At 41.5% G+C, this 13033-nt stretch overlaps 1 protein-coding gene and 1 pseudogene across 1 annotated transcript; one reads left to right on the top strand and one right to left on the bottom strand.

Moving 5' to 3' along the window:
* The first annotated feature begins 5809 nt into the window (after positions 1–5809).
* Positions 5810–6600, top strand: LOC118664266 (annotated as a pseudogene).
* Positions 6601–9739: 3139 nt separating this feature from the next.
* On the bottom strand, positions 9740–10678 carry LOC118674143 (olfactory receptor 11G2-like). Its single transcript, XM_036345524.1, has one exon. It carries the CDS (start codon positions 10676–10678, stop codon positions 9740–9742), a length of 939 nt encoding a protein of 312 aa, XP_036201417.1.
* Between the last annotated feature and the right edge of the window lie 2355 nt (positions 10679–13033).

Below are 13033 nucleotides of genomic sequence, written 5' to 3'. Positions count from 1 at the left end.
TGGATAATAGAGACCATTATAAACTTTTGAACAATAATAGATACAGAGGCAGAGCTGCCTCGAACAGATTGTCAAACTGCAGCAGGAAGGCCGGGGAGGGTTGCGGGGCAGGAGGTAGGGGGGTAAGAGATCAACTAAAGGGCTTGTATGCATGCATAGAAGCATAACCAGTGGACATAAGTCATTGGGGGATAGGGGAGGCTAGGGGACTGTCTAGGGCGGGGGGATAAAATGGACACATATGTAATACCCTTTGTAATACTTTAAGCAATAAAAAAAAAAAATACCCAGATAACATCAAAAAAAAAAAAAAAAAAAAAAGATCTTCTCTTCTTTAAAATATATAATCATACTTGTTGGTTTGATTATGAATTTTATTTTCACCATTGGCCATCTGTGGGGGTATTTTAGGATAACTCTAAGATGTAATGAAAGGCAATAGGGAAATAATATGCAATATACGGAGCTACATTTACAGCCTTCAGAGAGTCATTAGATTCCACAAAGTGAAGTGCAACTGTAATTAAACTTCCTATAGGAAAGAATCAAGGATTTGAAGTTTTCTGGACTTGGAAGGGCTGGATTTCTGGGAGTTTCATGACAAAGGAGAAGTTTGTTCTACTTCACAGAAGTAAAGAGAATTGAATGGACAAGCAAGTGCCTGGAAAAATTATTTACATAAACAAAACTCCATATCCAAAATATCTTTAATATAAGTGTTAGATGGATGCTCTTTTCCTGATTGCTTTAACTATCATTCTCCTCTGGGAGCTTATGGTTCATTCATTCCATAGTCATCTATCCTTCTTAGCAGATTTGGAAGAAAGATGAAAATGTGTGATAATTAATAAAATGTCAAGTGATTATTTCTGACAGTGTGTGGTTTCTGCATTTGTAGCCAACTTTGAGATAATAATTAACTAGGCTCTCTATAGCTCAGGCTTTCCATAACCCAGAAAGATGTTCACCTCATATTTTAGGTTGCTGACACTTAAGAGAAAGAAATCCAACTTAATAACTTTGTCTGAATTCTGGACTTTCAACCGAAGGACTTGTATGCATGCATATAAGCATAACCGATGGACATAAGACACTGGGGGGTAGGGGAGGCCGGGGGATTGTTAAGGGTGGGGGGAAAAAAGGAGACATATGTAATACTCTTTGTAATACTTTAAGCAATAAAACAATTTTAAAAAAAAGAAATCCAACTTAATAATTTTGTCTGAATTCTGGACTTTATAAATTAAGAATGTAGTGGTAACAAAATTTGTACTTCAAATGTGTCTAATTCATTTTAATAGAGGAACTACTTATAAGGATACAAGCAAAAGCCTGTCTCACTCAATAGGTGATTCTTGACTTTCTCTCACACATACCCCTCAACCAGACAACAGTATGCTGATGGCCAGAAGGAAGGTGGGTGAAGGCAGGAGAGATGTGGGCAAAGGGGGCTGGGGGAGAAATGGGGCCATCTGTAATAGTATAAACAATAAAAATACAGTTTAAAAAAGTTACAGCCTTTTCAAACCATATAATAAATTCTTACCCCCACAGAGGACAGCCTTGCAGCTTACTTCATTTATTTCAATATATGCATTACTATTGGAACACTTATCACCTCTTAGTCACTTAGATAAATCACTTATGTAAACACTTATCTCTAAGTGTTCAAACATGTTTTTCTAGGAATAATCCATGTGGAGTTAATAGGAAAGGAAAAATAAGTCTGCTTAAGTTTAAAAAGTCCTATATTTAAATAAAGCAAGTAATGGGGTACACCAAGTTCATGAAGCCTTCAAGAATATCATAAACAGAATAAATCTCCAAAATATATATATTAGAATGGACCTTTATCCAAGTTTGACAGGATAACTTCCTTTTCCCCCAAATCACCTCATGGAATTATTATTTCACTGAATATGTTTTGAGAACAGCCCGTGCATTTATTATATACAACATACCCTGGGAGCAGGTTATTATCAATGGCATGTTAATAAATTAGAAAGCTAAGCGTTGTAGTGAGTTTTAGCAATTTGCCTAATGTCACACAATTAGTAAATTATAATGAAACCAGAAGGTTAATGTAGCAATGCTTTTAGTGAGCTTCTATTTTCAGCTACAGCTGTATTGAGCAGTTCTGTATGAATTCTGACTCATACTAACAATGTCCCAAATGAAAAGTACCATGTATCTTTCAAATTTCTGCCTCAGAGATTCTCAGAGGCTATGAGAGCCCCCCAGCTGCACTAAAAACATTCTGGAGACAACATGGCAGGACCTGGAGCGTATTATGCTAAGTGAAATAAGCCAGTCAGAGAAAGACAAACATCAAATGATCTCACTTATAAGTGGAATCTAATGAACAAAATAAACTGACAAACAAAATAGAGCCAGAGACCTGGAAGATGCAACAGACTGACGATTCTCAGAGGGAATGAGGCCGGGTGGGCGGGAAGAGATTTACCAAAGAACTTATATGCATAACCCATGGACACAGACAATAGTGTGGGGAAGGCCTAAGGAGGTAATGGAGGGAGGGGGGGAGGGCAAGGGGAAGAGGACATCTGTAATACTTTCAACAATAAAGATAAATTTTTTAAAAAACACACATTCGCCAAAACCGGTTTGGCTCAGTGGATAGAGCGTCGGCCTGCGGACTGAAGGGTCCCGGGTTCGATTCCGGTCAAGGGCATGTACCTGGGTTGCGGGCACATCCCCAGTAGGAGATGTGCATGAGGTGGCTGATCGATGCTTCTCTCTCATCGATGTTTCTAACTCTCTATCTCTCTCCCTTCCTCTCTGTAAAAAAATCAATAAAATATGTTAAAAAAAAATAAAAAAGGAATATTTAAAAAAAAAAAAAACACACACACATTCTGTCTGGTTCCTGCCACTTCATACCACTGTACTAAAATGACTAAAGCTCAGAGAAGAGAGAAAAAGCCTAATGAGAGGTAAAGCTCTAACAGAAGAAGGTAACATCTGAAACTGGTCTGACCCTCATCTTCCTATGAACCATGCCCAAGAGTTCAAATGCACCTCGCCATCAGTGTAAGACTACCATATATCTACTTAAATGGCAAAGAAAATAAAAGGACTTAAGGTTTTGCCTTTGCACAGGGTTTTTGCTGGACCATTTGCCACAGTAGTACTTTACCCTTGTGGGTGAACCATAGGCGCCCCATCTTGTTAGAATTGCTGTTTAAAATTTTCCACTAAACATAGATGGTCCTTTGTTCTGTTAATTAACTCTGCTATTCCTGGCTTCTGTAAGCATGCTTGCTCGAGTGATAAGGAAGATAAGCTCAATTATCTGGTCCTGCAAGCTGCTCTGCTGACATAAGGGTCTGGTCCGTCCCTGGTTACTCCCATGCCAGGTGTCTTTTAGTTACCTGAATTATGCTGTGCTCAAGGCTATAAGATTCCTGCAAGATATCTACTAAGCGCTCTTCTCCCATCCCAGTACATAGGGCTCTTTGAAAAGCCTGCTAAAGGTCCAGAAGCCCCATATTTAGGAGATAGAGAAACCGGGGGGTGGGGGGGAGGTTGGGGTATAAAGGGAAAGCTTCCTCCATGTTACTTTGCTCAGACTCTGGAGACAACTCCTCTGAGACCATTGGCATAGATATAGACTCCAAATTTGGTTTACTGCTTAAGGCATCCTCTGTTCAGCTTGCTGATTTCCAATATAACATGGACAATAATTGTTTTGAATAAATCTTTGTTCACAGTGAGCACTCATTTTCCAGTGAAATCTCTTTTACAGAGATAAACAGAGAGATCAGTTTCAGATCAACCTTATCAAGTATAGTGTTTAAAGTAAAAATATTTAAGGAAGGCCCTGGCCAGAGGCTCAGTCAATTGGAGTGTCATCCCATACACCAAAAAGTTGCAGATTTGATTTCCAGTTGGGGCACATACCTAGGTTTTGAGTTCCATCCCCTGCCAGGGTGCACACAGGAGGCAACTGATCAATGTTTCTCTCTCACATCAATGATTCGTTCTCTCTTTCCCTTCCTCTCTCTAAAATCAATAAAAACATAACCTTGAGAGGATTTAAAATATATACATATTAGAGGCCTGATGTGCGAAAATTCGTGCACTTTGGGGATGTCCCTCAGCCCAGCCTGTACCCTCTGGCAGTCCGGGACCCTTCGGGGGATGTCCACCTGCCAACTTAGGCCCGCTCCTTAGTGCTGCATAGGAGGCGGGAGAGGTTCCCACCACCACTGCTGCACTCACAGCCCTCAGCCTGGCTTGTGGCTGAGCGGAGCTCACCCTATGGGAGCAAACTGACCACCAGAGGGCAGCTCCTGAGTTAAGCATCTGGCCCCTAGTGGTCAGTGCACATCATAGCGACCGGTTGTTCCCAGTGGTTCCACCTTTAGGGTCAATTAGCATATTCCCCATTTATTATATACTAGAGGCCCGATGCACAAAAATTTATGCACTTCGGGGGGCCCCTCAGCCCGGCCTGTGCCCTCTCGCAGTCTGGGACTCCTTGGGGGATGTTCACCTGCTGGCTTAGGCCCACTCCCCGGGGGATTGGGCCTAAGCTGGCAGTCAGACATCCCTCTGGCAGCCCGGGAGCCCTCGGGGGATGTCCACTTGCCAGCGGGGAGCAGGCCTAAGCTGCAGTCGGACATCCTTAGCGCTGCTGAGGAGGTGGGAGAGGCTCTCGCCACCACTGCTGTGCTGGCAGCCATCAGCCTGGCTTGTGGCTGAGCAGAGCTCCCCATGTGGGAGCATACTGACCACCAGGGGGCAGCTCCTGCATTGAGCGTCTTCCCCCTGGGGATCAGTGTGTGTCATAGTGAACAGTCATTCCCAGTTGTTCTGCTGTTAGGGTCAATTTGCATATTACCCTTTTATTATATAGGATAGAGGCCTAGTGCACGGGTGGGGGCCAGCTGGTTTGCCCTGAAGGGTGTCCCGGATCAGGGTGGGAGTGCTGCTGGGGTGCCTGGCCAGCCTGGGTGAGGGGCTGAGGCCCGTTTTCAGACTGCCCACAGCCCCTTCAGGGTGGGGGAGGGGGGTCCCACTGGGGTGCCTGGCCAGCCTGGGTGAGGGGCTGATGGCTGTTTTCAGGCTGGTCAAGCCCCCCAGTGGGGACCCTCACCCCATGGGGGTGTGGCCAGCATGGGTGAGGGGCTGAGGGCCATTTTCAGGCTGCCCACAGACCCTTCAGGGTGGGAGGGTCCCGCTGGGGTGCCTTGCCAGCCTGGGTGAGGGGCTGGTGGCCATTTTCAGGCTGGCCATGCCCCCCAGCGACCCAAGCTCCTAGCCTCTTCTTTTTCTTTTGGGATTTATTTATCTTCTATAATTGAAACTTTGTAGCCTTTAGCAGAGCCGAGGGCCAGCCAGGGCAGGCAGGAAGCTTGGCTTCCTCCATTGCCAGGGCAACCCAAGCCTCCTGCTCACTCCAGCTCCATGGCTGCCTCCATCTTATTTGGGTTAATTTGCATACTTGCTCCTGTTTGGCTGGCGGGTGTAGCGGAGTGGTGGAGTGATGGTTAATTTGCATCTTTCTCTTTTATTAGTGTAGAGGATATTTAAGGAATAAAAGAAGCTAAAATAGTAATGTTAATAGAATTTTACCAGAGTGACCAAAAGGTATAACCATGGCCAGAAAAGAATAATAGGTAGCAGCCATAGGCAGATTATACTTTGTCATTTTAGGCACCCAATTTGTAGAAATAAAGTAAACAAAGTTGAATCACCACCAAATATAAACTCTTATCCTTTGTGGGCTTCTGTTGAATTATTTTTAAATGGTAAGACTTGCCTTTTTGGCTTTCTGAGCAGCACTATGGTGATGGACAAAAACAAGTGCCTTATGAAAGTACTAAAAAGGGAACCAAAAAAAACCTTTTTGATCCATTTTTTAAGGAAGATTGGTATAATGTGAAAGCACCAGCAATGTTTAATATAAGAAATGTTGGAAGAATACTAGTCACGAGAACTCAAGGAACAAATATTGCATCTGATGGTCTCAGGGGTGGTGTTTTTGGAGTGAGCCTAGATGATCTGCAGAATGATGATGCTGCGTTTAGAATATTCAAGTTATCACTGAGAATTTTCAAGGCAAAACTGCCTAATTAATTTCCATGTCATGGATCTTACCCATGACAAAATGTGCTCCATGGTCAAAAAATGGCAGGGCATGATTGAAGCTCATGTTGATGTCAAGACTACCAATGGTTATTTGCTTTGTCTATTCTGTGTTGGTTTTAATAATAAAATGAAACAATCAGATTCGGAAGACCTCTTGTGCTCAGCATCAGCAGGTCCGCCAAATCCTGAACAAGATGATGGAAATCATGACCTAAGAGGTGCAGGCAAATGACTTGAAAGAAGTGATCAATAAACTGATTCCAGAGAGCACTGGGAGAGACATAGAAAAGCCCTACCATTCTATTTCTCCACTGTATGACGTCTTGTTAGAAAAGTCAAAATGCTGGACAAGCCCAAGTTTGACTTGGAAAACCCATGGAGCTTCCTGGTGAAGGCAGCAGTTCTGGAAAAGCTGCTGAGGGTGAGACAGGTGCTAAAGTTGAATGAGCTGATGGATATGAGGCCCTAGTCCAAGAATCTGTTTAAAAGTCATACTTTTAATGGTGATAAATAAAAATCCTATTTGTGAAAAAAATGATAATAAAATGGTAAGACTTTCTTTGAAAGAATTTTATGAGAATTATATATATATATATATATATATATATATATATACATATATATATATACTAGTATTATATAATTCATGTAAAAGCTGCTGCACAGTAATTGATCATAGCAGATATGAAAAACTGTCATCTAAGCATGATATAAAGCTGGGTAGAGTGTCCTTGAAACAGGGGGAAGATAGTTTAAAGATATAAAAAGACATAGAATCCTTGGGGTTGAGGGTATGAGAGGAGACCCAATGTTAAATGAGACCCCAGATTTTCTTACTCTCATGAAGCCTGAAAACTGCCAACAGTTCCATCAGACTTCAGTCCCTGCTGCCAGGAGTCTGAAGGGGAAATGGGAACCAACTTTAATCACAGTAGACTCAGTGATAAAGATGGCCAGGGACACTACTTTTATTTTTTTTAAGCATAGTAAGCTCTACTTTATTTTTTGAATATATTTTTATTGATTTCAGAGAGGAAGGGAGAGGAAGAGAGAGATAGAAACATCAATGATGAGAGAAAATCATTGATTGGCTTCCTTCTGCACTCCCCCTTCTGGGGATCAAGCCAGCAACCCTCCGGGCATGTGCCCTTGACCAGAATCAAACCTCTGACCCTTCAGTCCACAGGCAAACACTCTATTCCACTGAACCAAACCAGCTAGGTCCAGGGACGTTACTTTTAGTGATGATTGGAAAGATATACAGTATTTGGGGATTTGTTAAAGTGAACTTTAAATGTCATTTGAAAAAGCACATATAAAAGAAGGGTTGCTCCAAAAGCCTTAAAGAAATTGGTGACATCTAATATGTGTCTGGTTTTAAAAACCCAGAACCTGTCTGGAGGTGTCAGGTGAGCAGCAAACCAGAGGGGCCATTACTAGGGAAGTGGGAGCTGGGTTAGGGAGATTGAGCAAAAAAAGAAAAAGAGAGAGAGAAAAAATTATTTTTTAGAGCTAATTTAAAAGATTAGCAAATTTAAGATTCCATTTTTTAATTTGAAGTAGGTCTTTATGTAAAAATATCCAGCAGGAAGTTGCAGATGTTTGACTACGGTTTAAAAATAAAGTTAGTGCTCCCCGGCCAGTGTGGCTCAGTTGGTTAGAGTGTCATCCCATACACTGAAAGGTCACAGGTTCAATCCCTGGTCAGGGTGCCTTCTCTCTCTCTCTCTCTCTCTCTCTCTCTCTCTCTCTCTCTCTATCTCTCTTCTCTCTCTCTCTCTCTCTCTCTCTCTCTCTCTCTCTCTCTCTCTCTTTCTCTCTCTCCCTTCTTCTCTCTTGAAAATCAATAAAAACATATCTTCAGGTGAGGATAATTAATATGCCTGGCTGGTGTGGTTCAGTGGTTGACTGTTGACCTATGAACCAGGTGGTCACAGTTCAATTCTCAGTCAGGGCACTTGCCTGGATTATGGGCTTTGTCCCCAGTAGGATGTATATAGGAGGCAGCCGATCAATGATTCTCTCTCATTATTGAATTTTCTATCTCTTTCTCCCTCTCCCTTCCTCTCTGAAATCAATAAAAAATATATTTTAAAAATAATAAATAAAAAGTTTTAGTGCTGGGGTTATTTCAAAACAAAGTTTTTGCCTAAGGTTTCCTCATGAAGTATAATACTATAAATTAAATTACTACTGTAGAAAACAAGAATAGAGAGTATTAACTACTTCTGAGAGACATGTATCCAGAATTTGACAAAGAGCTACATGAAAGTAAGTGCACCTTAGGTCTGGATAGTAGTGATCTCACGAAGTCTATAGCTCTTTGGCTTACACTGAGTATTAGCTAGACTTTGTGTGTCTGAATATGGAAGATTTGGACCTACTTCCTAAAGTGTAATATTAGCAAAATACGGGGAGTCAATTAAGTTAGCATAACCCTACTGAGGATTCTTGTTGGTTCTCAAAACTATACTTGCAATTATAAAGTATTTTTAGGTAGTGTTTTTAAATAGTCCCTGATATTGAGATGTGTGTGTGTTTTTTTAAATCTGGTTACCTAAAGGGTTGTTGGTTAACCATTTGTATATTTGCAATACATTAGACATTTGCTATGCTCTAAGGAAGAACAACTGGCTTTGATAAAGGCCAAATTTGAGGATGTTGAAGTACATTAAGAAACATGTTTCCAAATCTTAGCTATTGTAAATTGTGCTGCTATGAACATAGGGGTGCATATATCCTTTCTGATTGGTGTTTCTTTTTTCTTGGGATATATTTCTAGAAGTGGGCAGCACAATTTATAATAGCTATGATTTGGAAACAGCCTAAGTGCCCATCAGCAGATGAGTAGATTAGAAAGCTGTGGTACATCTACCCAATGGAATACTACACTGCTATAAAAAAAGAAGGCATTCTTACCGTTTGCAACAGCGTGGATGGAACTGGAGAGCATTATGCTAAGCGAAATAAGCCAGTCAGAGAAAGATAAATATCACATGATCTCACTCATTTGTGGAATATAATGAACAACATAAACTGATGAACAAAAATAGATACAGAGACAAAGAAGCATCGAACAGACTGTCAAACTTCAGCGGTAAGGCAGGGGACTGTTGGTGGGGGTAAGATATTAACCAAAGGACTTGTATGCATGCGTATAAGCATAACCAATAGACACAGACACTAGGGGGTGAGGGCATGTGCCGAGGAGTGGGGGAGGCGCAGGGGAGGTCAGTGGGGGGCGGAGGGAGACATATGTACTACTATTTGTAATACTTTAAACAATAAAAATAAAAAATAAAATAAAAAAGAAGCATGTAATAGAAACCAAAAGAGAAATTTGAAACTCAATTATAGAGAAATATATGAAAATCTTTTTAAATTGTATTTAAAAATAAAGAAGTTTAAGTATAGACATATCTAAAACATAAGAGTAATAACTTCCTGAGACTTAAATCATGAGTCTAATGACTTTTTAAAATCACCTTTCCAATATATGAAAATAAAATAAACTGAAAGGGAGAAAAAAAATCATCCTATTCATCTCATGATCTTTCATATTTATTTTTCTAAATATTAATGATGCATTATATTAAATTTGGCTTTTGAATCTTTTAGAGATTTCTCACAATAATACATTCAGAATTTTCTTTAGTGCATCCTTCATGTCTTTGTTCCGGAAATTATAGATAAGGGGATTAAAGAATGGAGTTGCCAAAGCATAGAACAAGGTCACAAATTTCTGCATACCAGAATAGTTCCCAGAACCTGGGCTAACGTACATTACCATGACTGAACCATAGGACAGAGACACCACAGCAAGGTGGGAGGCACATGTAGAGAAAGCCTTATGCCTTCCTGAGCCTGAGGGCACCTGTAGCACCACACTTAGGACACAGAAGTAAGTGCCAAGAATGTACAGAAAAGTGAGAAAGATGATGAGAGAGCTAATGATACCGCAGGCCAGAGTAATTCCAGATACTGGAGCACAGGACAATGCCAGTAAAGGTGCCAAGTCACAAAGAAAATGGTCAATGGTGTTTGGACCACAGAAGGGCACCTGAGATATTAGAGTCAAAGGCGTCAATAACCAGAGAAAGCCACCTGCCCAGCAGAAGATCACCAACTGAGCACATAGGCGATGGGTCATTATGGTGGGATAGTGCAAAGGTCTACAAATGGCAAGAAATCTATCAAAAGACATCACTGACAGAAATAAGCCTTCAGCAGCACACATGGAGAAGAAGTAAAACTGGAGCAGGCAGCCTGTGTAAGAGATGCTCTTGGTCTGAGAGATGATGTTGGCCAACATTTTGGGCACATCAGAGCTGACATAGCAGATCTCTAGGAAGGAGAAGTTGGCCAGGAGGATGTACATGGGTGTGTGGAGTTTCCTGCTTGACCATACCGCACAGATGATGGATGTGTTCCCCAGGAGGGTCAGAAGGTAAATGAAGGAGAAGAACACGAAGAGGAGGATCTGAATGTCTCTGCGACAGGGAAAGCCCAGGAGGATGAACTCACTCACGAACCCAAAGATATTAGTAGTCTCCAAAGTCCTCATTAGGCTGACCTGTGGAAGTGACAGGGACAGTAAAAGACACAAAAATATTTACATTAGTTTTCTTCTTCCTGGTGAAGAGATATATCTTTATTTTCCTCAATTTGAGTTACAATATTACTATCTTCCCTTCAGAAGGTGAGTTTTGCTTTCTTCTTTGTCTCCTGCATTTATTTAATAAACACTTTTTGCACATATTACTGCCAGGCACTAGGAAATAGGGGGTAGGAGGAGCAATGAATAAAAAAGCAGAGACCCTGCTCTTTTGGAGCTTATGTCAAAGATCAACAGTGCGGTGATGTCCAGAGGGGAGGAGGAAAGGGGCCGGGTGAAGATGGGTAAAGGGGGGTAATGGGAGACATATATAACAATATAAACAGTAAAGTTTTTTAAAAGATGGTGTCTAAAAAGGGGGAGGTGACTTAGGGATTCTGTCCTGTTTGAGCTCTCTGGTAATGACACCAACCCCATACCCCATTCCCACACAGGCACAATAGTGAAGCTTATTGGGCAGTTTGCAATAGCACAGTGTCTTCTTCAGGGGGCATGATGAATAAAAATTGACAGTTGCTTTGCTTGGCCTCACTTGAGGTCAGCACTTGAGATGTTTCAAAGGCTCTGCCCCCCCAAAAAAAAATGTGGCACCCACATGACAGAGGACTCACTGCCAGTCTGACTAGTTCAGACTTAATTTTCTAATCAATGAAAAACTGCAGCTGGTCTAGTATAAAAGTAAAACGATCTAGGTTTATGGAAGCTGCATTTGAAAGACAATTTGCCAGACAATTACAGGGTAATGAAACTAGCAGGAAACTATTAGAAAGCTATTTCAATGGTCCAAGTAAAAATTTTTTATTTAATGCTGACCTAGGGTAATGTGTAAGCAAAATATACCAGGGATGGATTCAAAAAATGTATAGAAACCTAATCTCTTGGTCTTTAAAATCAGCAGAGGCAGTTAAGTGCTGCTCAAGGAACAGAGGAGAAAGACACAAAATAAAGAGGCCTCACTTTCCATTTGCCACATTAATACTCTTGAGCTCCCTTCTGATTGTCCTCTCACCTGGGATGACTCACAGGAGAGAGCCACTCACTCCAGCACAATAGTCCCACTCAAAGCCTTTCTGTTTCCACAGGTCAACTCCTGCTGTTGCTTTGGGTATCTCTCAGATCCCACCGGATTCCCCACTGGGTTCCCCAGTCCCCAGGAGTATTATAATACTCAGAGCTATAATCTGAGTATTATAGCTCATTAAATAAATTAGCTTCTCCTTACAATGTTTTCCTCTCCTATAAGTCACATGCAATGGGTGTTGATTTGCTATGTTGTCATCTGTGTGAAAGAGAGCAGTAAACAAGAGAGTCATCTAAATTATTGCCAAAGTCTTAAAGAAAAATTTCCCATTTTCTTGTCAGCTAAGAATGCAATTCTTTTGCAGATGACCTGCAATAACAAAATGATGCTTTGACAAAAAAACATTTCCTTAATCACATGTCTAATAAGGTTTATATAATCAGAATAGTGTTTGCAAAGGAAAATAATCATGAAAATTTATGCTCCTTTTTCATATCTACATATGTAAAAACCTAAGCAACCATTACGACTGGACAACCAAGCGACCGGACAATAGCTATGATGTGCACTGACCACCAGGGGGCAGGCACTCAATACAGAAGCTGCCCCCTGGTAGTCAGTGCGCTCCCACAGCCAACCTCCCAAGGCCGGCCAACTTCCCACAGTCCATTCCCCCAGCCGGCCAACCCAATCAGCCCTGTTGGGACTGGGCAAGACAGCCCCGATCACCAGCCAGGCCAAGGGACCCCACCCATGCACAAATTCATGCACCGGGCCTCCAGTAGATATATAAAACAGAATGGACATTCAGATATAGGAAAGAAGTTACTGTTCCATCTTGCCCAAACCCACTTATCCTAAGGCAGCCCATGAGTCTGAGATGTCAGCTACTTTGTAAAACACCTATGGGTTCCTTTCTTCACATGGATCCCTTTCAGATTTTACTCAGAGAATAGAACATGCCACAAATCTGTCCATTCCCCATTACTTGTCCCTTCCAGACTCTGAAGCCTGTCTCTGGAGACCTCGACCCCAGGAGCATGAAGGCAATTAACATGCATCATGCAGACTCGAGTATGTTTCATCTCTAGTGATTGTCATTTTGGAGATTAAAACTACATGAATGTGCACACACTCATATGTGCACACACTCATATGTACCCTCACACACAAACACATGCACATACACACATATTCCAGACTAACACAGCATCGTTCCCTCCAGAGTTGCCTCTCCTAACCTTAATAAATTACTTCTAAGCTAACAAAAGTTTTTTGACCTG

Source organism: Myotis myotis, unplaced genomic scaffold (assembly GCF_014108235.1).
Source record: "Myotis myotis isolate mMyoMyo1 unplaced genomic scaffold, mMyoMyo1.p scaffold_m19_p_1, whole genome shotgun sequence".
In the NCBI taxonomy this organism is placed as follows: domain Eukaryota; kingdom Metazoa; phylum Chordata; class Mammalia; order Chiroptera; family Vespertilionidae; genus Myotis; species Myotis myotis.
This window is presented reverse-complemented; position numbering and strand designations above follow the sequence as displayed.

Excerpts from the sequence above, each read along its gene's own strand:
- LOC118674143 (XM_036345524.1), bottom strand. The coding sequence starts at position 10,678 with ATGAGGACTTTGGAGACTACTAATATCTTTGGGTTCGTGAGTGAGTTC.